Below are 17,417 nucleotides of genomic sequence, written 5' to 3' on the forward strand. Positions count from 1 at the left end.
TAGAGGAAAAAAAAATACATTATATTTCATTACTGAACAGATAATCAAATAACAACGGATTTTTTTTTTTTAATGCACAGGACAATTCTTATTTTAAAAGAAAAAAAAAATATCAAAATTTGCTTACAAACCTGCAATAGTTGCATAGCAACTTCATAGATAGCCCTAGTAGAATCAGCTGCTTTAAATAGTATCAGATTCAGGAGGGTCACTGTATCACACTGGTAATCCCTAGGGAGAAAAATTGCAAGTGTGAAATAAGTAAAATTACATTTTGTTTTTTAAAATTTAAATTTATTAAGTTTAGTTTACAAGAGATATGTATGGGATAACATAACATTTTGAAAAGTTTCTCTAGTAACACACACACACACACACAAACAGCGGGGATTTTTTGTCTTTGGGGGAGGAAAAAAAACAGTTCTACATGAAAGCACACTTTTAAATGGAAGTTTAGAGCTTTAAAAAAATGTTGTAGTACCTGTTTTGGAACACACTGGCTATGGCTTTAAAACAGCCAGCTGCTACCCGCTTGGAACCTGTGTAACACCGGTCTACGGCCCAGTACATGAGGTTGCTCTGGTCAGGGTTGAGTTCCAAGAGCAGCATGACTGCTTCACAGCCTAGCTGGTGAACCTGTATTCCAGAAAAGAACCAATATATATTTATAAATATAGAGAAAAATACCAACTTACAAAAATGGCATAAAATAGGGAACTAGATATTTACTTAAAAAAGAAAACCACAAACAATTGCAACACACAAAATTTGTTCCATCTGAAAACAATGAGACGACATCTTAAAATAACAGGTAATTCTATCAAACTGCTTAATGTTCAACTTGCACACACAGTCATAAATTATTGAAGCAAATAACCAGATAGCTCTACTGACTTCTTCCTCAGTTCCAAGGCTACCTTGAGCTATATACTATATTCACTTGTCTTACTATAAGCTGAACACTGACCTGAAAGCATCAGATACAGAAAAGCACTTAAACATATGAAGGAATTCCAATGGGATACAAGGGATGGATCTACAGGGAGATTTGCACCTTCTCTTGAATCAAAGTAGCCCACTGGAGCTGTATTTTTATGCATAATATTAGTGCATTGGAGGCCCTATCTTTTTAATCTAAAGCTTGCCTTACTGCTTAGATGTAAAGCTTGGGTCTTCGTAACCCTGCAGGATCTCCAACCGACTCTACAGTCTCCCACGAGTTCATGTTCAAAATCATCTCCTTTAAATTTCTAAAAGATCTGCTTATTACTACAACTTAACCTAGCTGATTAGTTTATAAACAACACATGATGTTTATAAACTATATGCTCCTTGCCGTTTCCTCTTCCATCTGTTTTGTCTGTTCTTAAGACTGTGATTAGGGACTGCCTTCCTCAACAGGGTGAACACACATATTAAGGACAGTTCAAAAATATGCACTACTAAAACAGCTTTGAGCTTAAGCCACTCTAAAGCATTTAAGCCAATCTGATCGCGAAACTCATGAAAGCATACGTTGCAGGCACTGATAGTTGCAAAGCTATGTTGACACTGCCTGTATTACCTTTTTATCTTGTGAATCCAAAATATTATCCAGCCATTTGTATAAATAGCCATCAGATGAGAGCCCGACGTTATCTGCAACAGGGCCACAACACAGTACAGCAGACATAGCCTTTGGAAAGTAATTGAAAAACACTACATTTTAATAACTTGGATATAGGAAGTGGTTTTATCAAGTTGAGTAAAATATCAGAAAACTAACTTCTATTCAATCAAGGGAGGAAGACCAAAGCTAATAAAAAACTCTTTAGCATTTTATTCAAGAAATCATCAAATCCTATTTTTCTCAATTCCCAAATACAAGGAACTGTCAATACTGAAATGCTGACATACATAACAGTGAATATGTCAGTTTGATTGTTAATGAACTTTTACATGAAAGCCTTTCTCCTTAGGCAACTGAGGCCTAAAGTCATGCGAAGTGAACATTCAGTAGTAATTTTAAGAAATGCCTATGGCAAGTGCAACAGTTTATGGTATGAAAAAAAGCCAAACTGTCATAAAAAGACGTGTAGGCAGCAGAGAAAAAGTCATGAATGGCAACAAGGATGTGAAAACCGTGTCCAAAAAACCAAAATGCATTATAAAAGTCAACATAACAATCTACTTCCAAAATTCAAGTGCTAAAATACCTTTAATGCACAGTATTGGTGTCTGTTTATTCGCATGTTCCTATCGCTGTATCTGTCCAGGGGAGTAAACATGATACTAAAAGGACCTGCCCAATGACTGAACAACATAAATAGACTGTGGCGTAGACTCTGCTGTGGAAATACACTTCTTCTCTGGTGTACTGTAAGAAAAGCAGCCAGTTAGACACAATCCTATTGCCATTCTTTAAAATAAAGTACAGAAGACAGAAACAGACCCAAACAATCAATATAAAAGGAAAAAACCAATGTAAAGACACAGTATTTCAACATCATAATAGCTGGATGTAGGTTTATTATTGTCCTGTTTAATGCCACTAGTGTACAAGAATTTTATTTATTTATAAAATTCTTGTACTATTGTAATATTGTGCTATTGTTATATTTATTAGTCTGAATTTAAATGCACTGCCAACCAACAAGACTTTTGCTAAATAAGAAAACTACTTGTAGGCTTACAAACAGTGCCAAAAATGCCTCTTAAAAGCTCATGCTGCTGAAGTTATATTCAAAACTGATGACACAAATTATTTTTATGAAAGTATTCTGAAACTTCAGAGAAAAGCTAGATTTTTGTCTAGTTTTTGATATTTTTTTTTGTTGTTTTTTTAAAATGTATTGCATATTAAATAGAGTCATCAGAAGTCATTAAAGCATTTTTACATACCTGGAACATTTTGAATGATATTTGCCACTAAGGCACTAAAATGGCATCGGATATCTTTCAATGTATCAGAATCCTTTTCATTTTCTGCTTCTAGGAGTTGTCTCGTTAGATCGACATACTCAAGTAAAGTGTTGTTGAGGGAATGTGTTTCATTATCAAGGCCACCACTTGCACTTAAAAATAAAATTAAAAAAAAAAGTCAAACAGTATGATAAATACATACAACGATTGTTGAAAACAATCCTTATTTCTTTCTCTTTAAAAAAATCCTACAACCTCATCACTGTAAACATTTAATTCAAAGTCATTTCTTCATCCAACTTCTATTACAGTATTAAATAAAAAACTCTAGTGAAAGCAAACTTATAATCAAGCCTTACTATCAGAAGTCACTCAGCCTTGCACAGAATTAGTTCTTATATTGGGGACAAATGTTGAAAGTAATAACAAAAAAAAACCCAAACAAATAATCAACACCACACCCCCCCGCCCCAAACCCCATGCAATTTGTAAACCAGAAAAAATAATTGCTATTACTTGACTATAGACATCCATATTACATACTGCTTTTGGGGATTCAGTCAAGATGTTCACTATTTCATGGCATGCTATTGACTATTAGCAGATGAAAGCAGTTTATTGGTTTTATATATTCATTTCCCGTCTTTGTTGCTTTAGCATCTGACTACACATCTGTACTAAACTAAATAAGGAGATTTAAGACTGCATGTGATTCAAACCTGCTCTCCTTTGAAAAACAATTTTTAGAAGGGCGATTCCTTTCCTCTCAGCTCCCTCCACCACCTTTCCACATTTTTACTGAAGTCAACTAAAAAAGCGTGCCTTGCACACCAAAGGCAAGATGAGGAGGTTTCTGGTAGCCATTAATTGCTTGCTAGCTGCCACCACAGAGTCAGACTGGCCTCAGAGAGAAAAGCTGACAAAGTTCCAGGGTGCAGACGGTGGTTAAGAGATATTTTACGTATGCTAATTAAACACCAGTGAGCACCTTAAAAGACAAGAAAGGGAGAGTACGATTTTAATGGCTGCACTCTGAAAAATCAGCAGGCCAAAGGGAAGAACGGCATTTTAACAATGCTTCTGAGGCAACATTCTGAAATATACTGTAGTAGCTTGCTTAAAGATTGAGCATTTCACACTGATTATATTGCTAAGGTTGACAAATGTTTAAGTATCATTGTCTAAGAGAACAGGAGGAGGTAGCCTAACCATCTCCTGGCCTACTTGCTCTTATACAATTCCACCTGCACAGAAAAGAATTTCTAAGAGACTTGTAAAACACATCCCAGAATTTTAAGTCTTCTTTCAAAGTGTCCCTACACAAGAAGCATAAACTGAGAAAAAAAAACAAACAAACAACCGAGTTAACGTTCTGCCTCCCTCAGAACAAAAACAGTCCAGTATTAATGAGCAGTAGCCTCCTCTGCATAGGACATGCTGACTAGCAACAGGATTCCAGGTGAAGAAGAATTCCAGACTGATTACAGAATAGTTGTAACTTGCATTTTTTGATTTGCGTAACTAGTGCAATGTTTGAGCACACACAAACAGGAATGAACATGACTGCTTGTTCAAAGCAATGTCCCAGGGAATAGCAGCATTTTAAATAAAACACAGACCACAGTGACAAAGGGTATGGGGGAGGGAGGGATTAGAAAGCCAGCAAAATTCCAAGTTTTATAAAACCATGCCTATTTGTTTAGTGGTATCCTAAAACTCACTGAAGAGTGCCTGCTTGTTATACTGAATCATAAGAATGCTAGTGACTTAATTCAGAAGCATAAACATCTCATCAGTGCTGCCCCTACCTGTGACTAATGACACCAGCATCTGCCAACAGTTCAAATATTCGTACTAGTTGTACTCGTAAAATATCTCGACGCCTGCGCCGTTTCATGTTCTATTCAACAGAGGAAACACAAAATTAAATGAAGCAGAGCAAAAACTAAGTATAAAACCAGCTTGGCACATAAAAGCATTATTATATCTATACTACAACTGGCATGACTTATCAGGGGTGCCAACCTTCTAAGATGAGTTAACAAAATTACGAGCAATTTTAATAAACCAGACAATGAACAAAATTTTTCCCTGTTTCAACTAAGATATACTAGGTTTGCTATTACACATATTATCAAAATAGTGTTTTTTATTAGTCTCTTGTCACAAAGTGCAATATACATAACAATGAAGTACAAATGCCAATCTTTCTACATATTTGCATACAAGACTGACAAAACACACTACAGCCCAGTAACATTTTAAAACAGAAGTGATGTTCCTTCCCATTATCTGTATTTAATTACAAATTTATTATTAATAATATTATGACAGTTACCACAAAAAATACTAAGTAATCATCTCTGAGTTTGTGTTTGCAGAGACTATTATTTCTATGAATACCTACTGAGGCATCTAAACCTTGCTGTAAAATATGCTCTCCATCAGAAAACTTTTTAGTCAGAGCAGTCAATCAGGTGAGCTTACAGCCTTTTTAATTTAAAAAAAAACCAACCAAACAAACAAGAAAGTTGGTAGATAGTAGAACTCAATTCTGTATCTTAGGTACTACTACTGTGGGCACGTTACTGATGATATAATGAAGTAACAACCGTATAAAACTATGCTTAGGTAAAAGGAACTAAAAGAATGTGGAAAAGGTTACATTTTTTCATCACTGAAAACAAAACCTCTTTGATACAGGAATAATACAGAGCTCAAAACAAACACAAAGCTCTTCTAATATAAACACCTCACAATCACGTTAAAAAGTAACATCTCACCTTCTTATCTGGTATACTGATAGTTTTTAGATGCAGAAATTAAAGAAAAAACTAACATTTATTTACTACCATTAGTGAGAAGATAGTTAAAACCGTATACTGAATATAGTGGAAAATATCTAATTACCTCTGGCCTTCTTTCAAGTGCTTCTTTAATTATAGGATGTAATTCTTCTATTAGATCCCTGAATTAAAATAAAAGAATTAAGAGAATAAAAACAACCATTAAATTAACATCTCAACTGAAAGATGCTGATGCAATGCTGACAGAAATCAGACTAGTCTCTATGAAAACTGAAAAGTAACGGGCTTTGACGCTGTCGTTACATTCCCTATTTGCTCTGAAGCTCCACAGTCTTTATTACTGCGCAGAGTTACTTCTGCCAAACTAAGACTCTCTTATGACTCCAAAAAGGGGAAAAGGGAAAGGATAAGGAGATCAGTAGTATGAATCTATGCAGACAAAATACTGAGGTAAAAACATATTAATTTTACTTTAATATTTGTTAACATAGTAACCACTGCCTCCAATTTAAGACTTCTTGGAGTGTGAAACATTTTTCCAATTCCTGTGCTATTGTAATTCAGACATCAAAGGCATAAACCTCTTCAAGTTTTCATGGTAAATGACTGACTCCTCTGCTACATCATTCAAAGTTTCTCCTGCAGAGAATGGGTCCAGGTGATAAGAAAGCTGCACAAACTTTTGCGGTGCGCTCAATTACAAGAGACTCGAGCATTGTTAGGGATTGTTTTGTACTTTCTTTCAAACATAGAAAACACAGAAAATTTGGAAGAAGCGCTTTTTGTGCTAAAACATAGTACTTCCAATGGAGAGCAAGACACACCTAGATAAGTTCATGTGATCAGTAACAGAAGAAAATAGAATAAGAATATTCTAGGAACTTTAAGTGGACTGCGTCTATAATGAAAAAAGTTGCTGAGTAAAAGATACCAAGTCCAAGTGGGGAGTAAATGGTTAAAAAACCAAAACAAATCAGTGCAGAGCTGCAATGGTGAAAGGAGGGCTACAGCTAGTATCTGGTGTGAGTACACACATTGGACAGAGGAAAAAAGCTAGTCATCAGAAACAAAACATAAAATTCAGAATAAAGAAATCAGAAGACTGATGAGAATCAGATATACTTTTTTTAACTTTGCTGAATGAATTGTTTCTAAGTTAGAAAACAAGAATTTCTGATTAAATCCTTGCTGAAAGCATTTTCTAGACATGTAGAGGACCCTTATGATTTAAACTGTTCAGCAAAGTCTTGCTTTGCTCCTGGTAGGACAATAAAGTCAGATATGATATAAAATAAGAAGATTATCAAAGGTGCAAAACAGAATACTATAACTGAAGACTTGGTATTACAGTTTCAAACACATCTTTGGCTCCTCATCTGCCGTAATATGGGACAAGGAGTGATTGGAGAGAAGCATCATCTCATTGGAAACCAAGAGTTTTAGCAATCCCTGGTTTCTTCTGCAGAAGCAGAGTTGGTTGCTATAGCATGGTACAACTTCATAACTCTCCACTCTAAGAGGTTGGCTGCTGTCAGAGAACACCTGATGCTGAGCACTGGCCTTCCCAGAAGTTTTCTCCCCCTCAGATGTCTCCCTATTCATCCATCCTCCATAAAGAGAGAACTGTCAGTTGAGGACAGTGCCACAGAGATGCATTTTCAAACTCATGGCTTCCTGGCGTAGAGCTAGAGCTGCCTTTTCACCTCGGTGGATTTGTAATATGCATTGACAGTACAGCCCATTAGAATCTGAAGAAAAGTAAATTTCAGTTGAGGTAGGAATGCCACGATGGCTCAATAGACCATTTTGAATCCGACATTTATATAAAGACTTGTCACAGTAGGGTAACCAAAAGTTTTGGATTACGAGCTGAATCCAGGTAAGTTGAACATGACGTATGAAATTAAATTGACAGAACAAGTGACTTGGCACAAATTTAATTCTGCTACAGTAGATCACAGTTACTGGAAGCCAAGCTAATCCGCATGGACTTGTCATCGGTACAATGTATGAGAAAGGTGTATTAGTTATGAAGTTACAGGAAGTTTACTCATGAAAAAAAAGAAGAGGTATGCGCCACAAATTTTAGAAAATTCAGCAGTAGCCAGAAAACAGTTGTAACGTATTTTATTTTTTAGCTTGATCCAAAATTCTCTTTTTAGAATACGGTTATCATGAAACTCCTACACACAAAGAGATGAGAAACATGTTTGTTGGCAATACCAATAAGAAGAGTTTAGTAACTCTTATAAACATGACTACAATTAACATTTCAAACATTAATACCCCACAGTCTGTTCTTTCATATAAGGGCAGCCTTTAATATCAATAAAAGGCAGCTGTTTATTGTTTCAACTAACTTGTTTTTCTTTATGCAGACATGATCTCTACATAAAATTATTTCAACCTCTAACAATCTTTATCACACCACTAAACGCTAGAAAAGACAACGGCAATCAGTTTTCAGAGCTTTTGTAGAATTCTTAAAAGAAAAAAAAAGCAATTTTTTTTTTCTGATCTCTGATTCAGTAGCATAAAAACAGATAAAACACAACAGTTACCTAAAAGCTCCTGGGTTGGTCCTGCCAAGTCCCAGCACAAGGGATTCTGTAATTTCCATGCTCTCAGAGCGCATCATTGGAACTATGTGCTTAAACAGGGAGGAAGGGGATGGAATGCCAATGATCTAAGAAGAAAACCAGAATGAAACAGAATGAAGCAGTTACCAAACAATCAGGTGGTGTAACAATAAAACATCTGCTGTAATTTTACAGTCTTCTCACACTGATCAGTGACTTAAAATGATTAAAATGAAATTTTTATCTTTGACATGGAAAAAGACTCTCTGAAACAGTGAAGTAGTATTAACTACTTCTCCATTCCTTGTCTAATTGAATTTGCATTGTCAGATGACAATGAACGCCCCAACAGATGCTTTGCATATTTAGTGTATCTGCCCTCCTTAGAGAGAAGCAGCAGACTTCTGGTCTCCAACTCCTTAGGCTCCATTGCAGCTCTCAAAGAGAACAAAGATTTCAGTCTATGGTTTCTTAGATTTAGGGAAAGGATCTTGGTAACAAACAAGTGGAATAAGCTGCGTCGGCCAAAAATTTGCTACGTAGCGCATGAGTTATCTTCACCTCTACTGTACCTTCTGCAGGAAGCCAAAAAGGAGAAGAACAAAAATAAGCAAAGAAGCAGGAAAAAAAAAAAAAAGAAAAAAAGAAAAAAAGAAAAAAACTGCAGGTGATATGAAGCAAGGCAGACAGAAAACTGCCTGTGGTTAGGAAAAATATAACAAGATACATCATGCCGGAATAGGTCTCTGCCTCAGTTACTGAAGTGTGAGGCTATTTGCTCAGAATTGCAGAAGTTTACTGACAGAAAAGAAAAAACACGCCAACAAACCTTAACAGTAAACAAAACACTTCTTCACTACCACTAAATAAGACTTCGAGATTGGGTTAATGTTTTCTTGACATGATTAGATTTTGCCTTCAAAAACATAAGCAGAAAAGCCTCCACAGCATGTATTGGGAGAAGCAAACCACAACACTGTCTTAAACAAATGAAAGACAAATGTCTGAAAAAACGTTAAAACATGTTTTCAAACAAATTACACCACTTTTTAAGAATCACGATAGAAATTACACCAGTTTCTAAGAATCATGATAGTTATTATAAGCCTCAGGTGTTTCTACTTCCAACAACATGTAGAGTTATTTACAGTAAGCATTAGAACCTACTCTTGAATCAATGCTATAACCACTGTCAGGAGTAGACGCCAGCGTCTCAGGAGGGGAACATCTCACAGAGCCTGTGGAGGTGGAGGAGTTTGAAGAAGATGCTGCACTGCAGCAAAGAATCAGGTAGTTTCTCCAGAGCCCAATATAGGAGTCACTGCTTGTAGTAGTATTCACTTTCTTTGCATTGATAGGGCTGCTGTTAAAAAAGAAAATAAATAAAAAGCTCAGTATAGTAAATAAAACTTACCAGGTTTCACTTTGTTTTTCTACTTAATTTATTTATTAATTATGTATATGCTATTGCTTCCAAAATTGTTAACACGGTAAACTCTGAATAATTTTTTCAGAATACACCTGTACATCAATAATGTACACTTTTATAACCAAATCTGTTGAACTATGACACGGCCGAAAGCATGAATTGATTAATCTTCACAGCAGATAACTTTTTTCCCAGATAGACCTGCTTTAATTTTTTGTTATATAAAGCTGAATAAAACCCGCAGAAAATATAAATGGTCCATATATCACCTCACTGAAACATAAAGACATTACAATGACGATAAATCTTGAAAGAACACTCAACATACTATACTGTGATTACTTCAGAAAATAACTTACTTTATATCCACTTGTGGAGACAGCAGTTGGAGTCTGGTATAAGCAAATGTCCAAGCATAACTTACAGCTGTTGGGCAGTGTTTTGGAAGATTTTCCTGTTTCATAAAACTTGAGAGGCTTATAATCCATGGATCTTGGCCTTGAGTCACATGTGCAAATATCCATATATGTGATGGACTGACCACATCAAACTGGTGGCTGATTGGGGAGGAATTCCAGTCAGCCAGAGTCTGTAAATCTATTGCACTGGGACAGTACAGTAAAGTAGTCTGTGCACATAAAAAAAAGAGAACGAGGCAATATTTAATATCTATGTATATTAAGTAATGATCTCTTCATTATTAAATATCTAATAAAGTATCAGTGTCAAAACCCCATTTGGAATAGATAAAACACATTACTTAATTTATGGGTCTTTTACAGAAGTTCCTAAGGTGGGCAGTTATATAAACATGCTCTTTGGGAAGGAACGGGATACCAGGAAACAGTAAATTCTAGAAAAAGGCCCTTTCGCTCTTGATGACTTAATTCTTCCAAGAGATTCCGGACTCTAAAAGCCTTACTACTGAATTCTAACTTGTTTCCTAAACCTAAAATCAGAAGACCTTTTCCGTGATACTTAAGAGTTAATGATAAATATATAAATATAGAATTCAGTTGTTATTCATTGATAGTTACTATAGCTTTCATCATGGGTAAAGGACACTGACTGTTAAGACACTGCATCACTACAGAAATGTGCAGCGGTCTTTGCTTCAAAGAAATTGTAACCTATGAGCAAAATGAGAAAAAAACAGATATAGGTACAGCTGTCTGTGCATACGTTTGTCATAATCACACACTATTGATCAGAAAGCATACAATGGTGGTGTCAGACTCACAACATCCCTCAAGGGTTTTTGAGAGGTGGTTTGCTTCTTTTTTTCAGTTGGTTGGGTGAGTTAGTTTGTTTAAGGTGATAAATTGCTGATAAAGTTAGCATAAACATAGTGACACTATCATTTAAAATACATACAATTTATTTGGGACAGTTTTGCAGAATTATCTCACCTTACATTCAACTTAACATAAAAACTCTCCTACCTGGTCAGCCCCAGTGAGATGTATGAAACTCTCCAGGAGAGTGGCACTTAGTCTGTCCATTACATCTATAGCCAACTCATCTTCACTCTACAAGTAAAGACAAAACACAAAGCATAAAAAGCTCAAGGAAAGACAAGATAAAAGCAGTTTCATTAAGCAGTCACAAGAATGGGTCATCAACTCTTACCTTAGAAATTTCTAAAACTGTGAACAAGGCCCTTATTTCTCTGAGAATGCTGACAGCTAATCTCCTGGTGGCAGGCCTTGTGCTGCAAAGGATGACCAAAGCAAAGCCTTCCACCACATGAAATACACTGGAATAAAGGTTCCTCTCCAGAGGAAGGGTATGGGCAGCCCCATTGGATACACCACGCTAAGAAAAAGATCGCAGAAGTCAAGCAAATTAAGAAGAAAGTAAACACAACCAAGCTATAGTTCCATTACTGGCGATGGCAGAATTAATCATAAGATCTTGTTTGGCTATTGTCCTGGTTTGAGGATTAGTCAAATTTTGCATTATAAGAACGGCACAATATCAGCTACTCTGTTTTTTTTAGTATTTCTCTGAATTTAGTCCAAGCAAATATCACAAGAAAGCCTTTCTTATTTCACTTTCTCGAGAATGACGCAGTGAGGGCAAAATTGAAAATAAGTAAGTAATATTCTCACATATAGGACAATATAAAATTAAATTATTTGAACCCTTTCTGTTTGCTAGGACCATTGGTCCTTTTTAACCATTCCTACTTAATATATTTCCAGTTACACACGATGACTTTTAATGTAAGCAAAAATGTGGCCATGAATTAGTGTTCAGGTAACAATTTTTAGTAATTAGTATTTAAAAAAAAATAATTATATTTTTCTTGGCAAAAACGCTGATTTAAAACAATTGGTCTAAAAATCTTCAACCACTGTAAGAAAGTAAGCTGAATTTTTATTACTTAGCAAAACCAATAAAGCCTACTAATAAAATTATATGTAGATTCAAACCATGTTTTAACATCAAAAGACCTTATTTAGAAATACCTGAGAATCTTGGTTCTTATTGTGCATTTGGGCTGCTTGTTTCCACTGATTTATGAGCTGCACTAACATTTTTACTGCATTGTCAAGAAGCGTTGGGTGGACGTCAGTCACTTCACGCACAATAAAATATACAAATCCTGAAAGAACATCTTCCCGCCAATCTGGAAAATCAAGCATTAATGCTTGGAGAGTATTGAAAGCCAAGGCACGAAGTTCTTCATCCATATGAATTGTCAGCCTGTTTAGAAAAAATACCGGTATCATCACCCTAGATTGGCATACTCTTAACCAGCCTTTATAAATTAAAGTTTGGTGTTAACTCTTCCTTCTTTACTATACAGTGTAGAATACTTCCGCGCAGATGCATTTTCTGCACTAAATACATCTGAAACTGGCTACTAATAGAAGGTGCTACTACCCTAGCAAAAAAATGCAAGACTCCACAAAACTTAGTATAAACAAATAATTTTCAAGCGAGAAGATCATCTTTCATACAGGCACACCTTTGCATGCATCTGAGCAACCACCTTAGAGCTCAGCAGGCAGGCACCCCATGATGTACAGGTTATTTTCTTCAAATTAAAATTGAAAAAAAAAAAGATAATTTTTGTAGATAAAGCAGCGTTACTTTGGGTATAAGAAAAAACTCACAAAAAAAATCTTTTGCATATATACTTAAGAATATGTCTCAGCCCACCATGTCAGAAGAAAGTTATGCCATACTGTATTATTACTTAATACTTCATGTCTTTTATGGGATTTTTGACACTGAAGAAAAAGTGTTAGAAAAGCCTTATTCTTAAAAAGAGGAAGGTTTATCACTGTAGTCATACGTAAAGACTGTCGGCATCTACCACAACTACATATTCTCACCGAATGCTCAGTTTACCCACTTACAGACACCTGGCTGCCCCGTTGTCTCAACTACTTATCAGTACTGATAAGGTACATTCGATTTAAACTGAGATAAGAGATATAAGAATATGGGTAGTGTTGGACCAAAAAAATGGAAAAAGGAAGCAGGATTATTAGAGTACAAGAAAAAAGGTTTCCTGTAAGTGCTTGTCTCACATTTTCGTAAAGTCAAACAAGAATGCCTTTATGATAATTTACAGTATTAGCAATAGGAAGAAAAAAAAGGGGGGTGGGGGGGGATATGATAGTAGTAACAAAAGGTAAGACAAGTTCAAAAAACAAAGCAACAGAAATACTTTCCAAAAAAATCCTCTCTAAAAATAAGTGCAAGATCTTCAGGATAAATTTACCTCCTGCTACCCTGACCAGTAACACTCGACCAACAGCAGAAGGTAGGCAGGACCAGGGAGACCAGACTGTGTATGCAGTGGACTTACACTACACAGTGCACCGACAAACTCTTATACACACAGCATTTAAAAAGGAACATCTGCTAAGAGCAGAGTTTCATCTCCCTTACCTTGCAAGCAATTCAATGAGGTCAGTCCTGCTCATGCCATCTGGAATCAGTCTTGGGATAGCAGCAATACAAGTTCTGAACAAATCTATCTTAGGTTTTCTCTCACCCCTACAAAAACAGTTTATAACCAACAAAACAAAACAGGAAAATCTGCTTCAGTACACCACAAATATTTTCAACGTCGTGTTAAAACTAAGGAGCTAACAAAAATTGTTATAATGAATTAATGCAATTAGTATTCATTTGATAGTCAAGTAAAAAGCCAACAATTGTAATGCATTAATGATGGCATCTGCAACATTACAGCATAAGAACAACATGACATAACTGTGACAGTGAAAATATTGTAATTCAGTACATACGTAATCATGTCTTCAGGTTCTTTATTGGACATCTGCACACTAGTCATGCACATGGGCCTTCCAACTTCTTTGTCCAAATGCCTAAGAATGCTATCTAGGGCTTTTCTGACTTGAGGGTAGTATATGGACATTCCTGAAAAGCCAAAGTGTTGTGATCACCTCTTTCATTTGTTCTCATTCATTTTTCATATTTTTATTAACATCAATTCACTTATTCAGCTAAGAAAAAAAAAATAGTCTTGTACAAAAGATGATATGAAACACCCACTTAAGAGTCAAAAGAAATGCATGTTAAATGAGTAGTAGGAGGTATTATATGAATGTAGAAGTTTCGGAAAGAACATAAACAAGGAAGCAACCATTAGTTGGTTGCTAAAAAGCAACCGAGCTTTTTAGTTCTGGTTTAAATTTTACATGTTGAAACAGTTATTTAGAGACAACTGCCTCATCCACAGAAGATCACTAGAGTAACAGGGATGAAAACTGTCTCACTCCAGCTATGGGACATTTGGGACATTCTAGAGTGACATTGTGCTGGTTTTGGCTGGGACAGTTAATTTTCTTCATAGTAGCTAGTATGGGGCTATGTTTTGGATTTGTGCTGGAAACAGCGTTGACAGTTCAGGGATGTTTTAGTTATTGCTGAGCAGTGCTTACACAGAGTCAGGGCCTTTTCTGCTCCTCACACCACTCCACCAGCGAGTAGGCTGGTGTCAGGCACAAAAAGTTGGGAGAGGACACAGCCAGGACAGCTGACCCCAACTGACCCAAGGGCTATTCCACGCCATGTGACATCATGCTCAGTACATAAAGACGGGGGAAGAAGAAGGAAGTGGGGGGACGTTCAGAGTTATGGTGTTTTGTCTTCCCAAGTAACCATAACGCGTGATAGAGCCCTTCTGTCCTGGAGATGGCTGAACACCTGCCTGCCCATGGGAAACAGGGAACGAATTCCTTGTTCTGCTTTGCTTGTGCATGTGGCTTTTGCTTTACTTATTCAACTGCCTTTATCTCAACCCATGAGTTTTCTCACTTTTATCCTTCCGATTCTCTCCCCCATCCCACCAGGGGGAGAGTGAGTGAGAGGCATCAGACAGACATCAAGGGATCAAAAACTGCCATGCTATTTACCACACTACTTGCACTCAGGCTTCTTTGTGCTAATTTGGCAGTGCAAAACACTTCAAAAAAAGCCATGGATTTGGTCTCAGACACCAGAAGGTCAATATTGTCTAGCAGCCCTCTCTAAAGAATCAAAGCAATTCTGTTAAAAGAGACTATCATTAGATTCTCGCTAACAATTAAAATAAATACAGAAATAAAGTTACACAAATGTACTCCTTGAGAATAATTGAGAATATATACACACCTATTGGAGTGCCAACTTACAAAAGAATACAACATACCTATAACTTTTGCTTCCTCATCTGTCAGCGTTTTGTTAAGAAAAATTTTCTTCACACGCAGAGTATTTCCTGAGGGAAGAACAACTCCTGTTGTTGGCATTGGTGGTTCACCATCTTTCTGCTGCAAGCTATCTGCTATGACAAGGAAGACTCTGAGGCCGATATTCATCCTCTTCAATACCAAAAAAGGGAAGAAGAAAGAAAGAGAAAACAGAAGAAATTATAATATTAACGTAACACAGATGAGGCAAAACACGAATTTCATCTTTCCTCTCTTTTAAACAGACAGCGGTATGGTTCCCAGAGGACAGACATTATTTAAATGTTACGTATTAGGGTAACAAAAGTAACAAGAATAAAGTTTAAGCCTTCAGTGCCTCCCCACAACTCTGATTCCAGTTAACTGACTTGACACAGGCTAATTAATATATACCAAATATTTGATAGTACAGAACAGTAAAGGACTTCACACGAATCTCGAGAATGACACAGTGAAGACAGATGTTGCTGAAACATCTCATCTGTTAGATTAGATTGGGTCTTGAACCATAAGAGCTAGGTACGACTTCCCTCAAAAAAGGCTTTACAGTTATACTGTAACAAAAATTCCCACATAATTAGTGAAATTATTGTTGAAATAAGTCTGAACTGTAGTACTGCTGGTAGCTTACTCACCGGAAATGAAGCAGCAGTTGTGCACAACTACAATCACTTCTTTAGTTTTAGCAGAACACTCCTTCAGATATTCATTAAACTGCTTTCATCCCAGCTCAAAAATATTTAACCACTTTCCCCCAAGAAATCCCCCAATCCCCTGTTCTCACTGCATGCAAGTAATGAGCTTTCTTTACCTCTGGGTTAATAGTGAAGGTTTTAGGTGATTTTCCAACACTAAGAAGATCAAATATTATTTCTTTCATTGCAAAATCCAAACGTTCCTATTAAAAAAAAAAAAAAGATTGATATGATCATCTCTTTTCTGTTAATATGCATAGTTTAATTTCTTGGCTTTGCACAGGTGCTGGGTATCAGGTCTTGAAAGTTTAAAAAAATAAAGTTTTTAAAACATTCACTTTTTTCCTATTTATCCTTATGACTTCTTGTTCTTTTCTAAATATAGTACAATTCAACACAGCTCATCCCCTGATATGGTTGAACTATTTCTCCTGAAAAAATTCCCAGACAATTCTGCTCATTTCTACAAAGGAGATGAACTGTTTGAAACAACTAAAAATTAGTGATAAAAAGAGGAGCCCTAGGAAACAAATATAAACAGTGAAGGGTTGTGTGTCCTGCGTCCTCACTGTATGAGCAGAAGCAAATCATCTTGGAAGCTGAAGCACAAACAAGCTATCTGTAAGACAGGAAAACAGCTCTCTAATCTATAAGGTTATAGATGAATGAGAGTTTATCTTGTGAGATCATACCTGCATTTCGATATTAGGACAACAGAAGCACTTAAAATAATATAAATCACAATGCAATACTAACTACACACTACTGCATGTATTACATATTTTTTTCTGTCTACAGAGGCTATCCTCCAGGCTAAATATGTTCAAAAGCTTTGTCCCTTAAAAAAATATAATGGAATATTCTAATTATATTAGTGTATTTTTTATATATATATACACACACATACACAACAGTTCAATATAAATGTAAATATTAATCATCATAATGTTCATGCACAATAGTTATTGAAGTTTAAGTAAAATAATTTTGCCATTAGTAGAAACAGAATAAGTAATTTCATTCCTTATACATACTTGGGGAAACTCTATTCAAGATATAAGACCATTAGTTCAGTGCAAATATTTCAAAAACTAACCTTGAATTTACATTTCTTCCTACTTTTACAGCTCTATCTAGACATCTTCTTACCTGAGCAATGAACTGAATTATCTTCACAAATATATTCAGAGGTGTGTCTCGTGGGACCACGCTACGCGATCCTTTTGGAAAAAGTGCTGATACGATGCTCATGAGACGGCTACAAGAATTTAGAAACAAAAAGAAATAAAAAA

At 35.9% G+C, this 17,417-nt stretch overlaps 1 protein-coding gene across 1 annotated transcript in view; it reads right to left on the reverse strand.

Moving 5' to 3' along the window:
- FRYL (FRY like transcription coactivator) overlaps positions 1-17,417 on the reverse strand; it is a 102,302-nt gene that overhangs the window by 55,937 nt on the left and 28,948 nt on the right. The window contains exons 13-30 of the mRNA XM_082481971.1: positions 17,275-17,383; positions 16,242-16,328; positions 15,391-15,562; positions 13,985-14,117; positions 13,623-13,730; positions 12,188-12,425; positions 11,346-11,531; positions 11,159-11,245; positions 10,076-10,344; positions 9,455-9,650; positions 8,270-8,394; positions 5,812-5,869; positions 4,710-4,801; positions 2,881-3,053; positions 2,196-2,356; positions 1,565-1,675; positions 482-636; positions 132-231 (exon numbers count right to left, since the gene is read on the reverse strand). Of these exons, the coding sequence (XP_082338097.1) occupies positions 132-231; positions 482-636; positions 1,565-1,675; positions 2,196-2,356; positions 2,881-3,053; positions 4,710-4,801; positions 5,812-5,869; positions 8,270-8,394; positions 9,455-9,650; positions 10,076-10,344; positions 11,159-11,245; positions 11,346-11,531; positions 12,188-12,425; positions 13,623-13,730; positions 13,985-14,117; positions 15,391-15,562; positions 16,242-16,328; positions 17,275-17,383 (2,560 nt within the window). The remainder of the gene's footprint in view (positions 1-131; positions 232-481; positions 637-1,564; positions 1,676-2,195; positions 2,357-2,880; positions 3,054-4,709; positions 4,802-5,811; positions 5,870-8,269; positions 8,395-9,454; positions 9,651-10,075; positions 10,345-11,158; positions 11,246-11,345; positions 11,532-12,187; positions 12,426-13,622; positions 13,731-13,984; positions 14,118-15,390; positions 15,563-16,241; positions 16,329-17,274; positions 17,384-17,417) is intronic.

The sequence above is a fragment of the Vanellus vanellus genome (genome assembly GCF_965231255.1).
Source record: "Vanellus vanellus genome assembly, chromosome: 4".
Lineage (NCBI taxonomy): Eukaryota > Metazoa > Chordata > Aves > Charadriiformes > Charadriidae > Vanellus > Vanellus vanellus.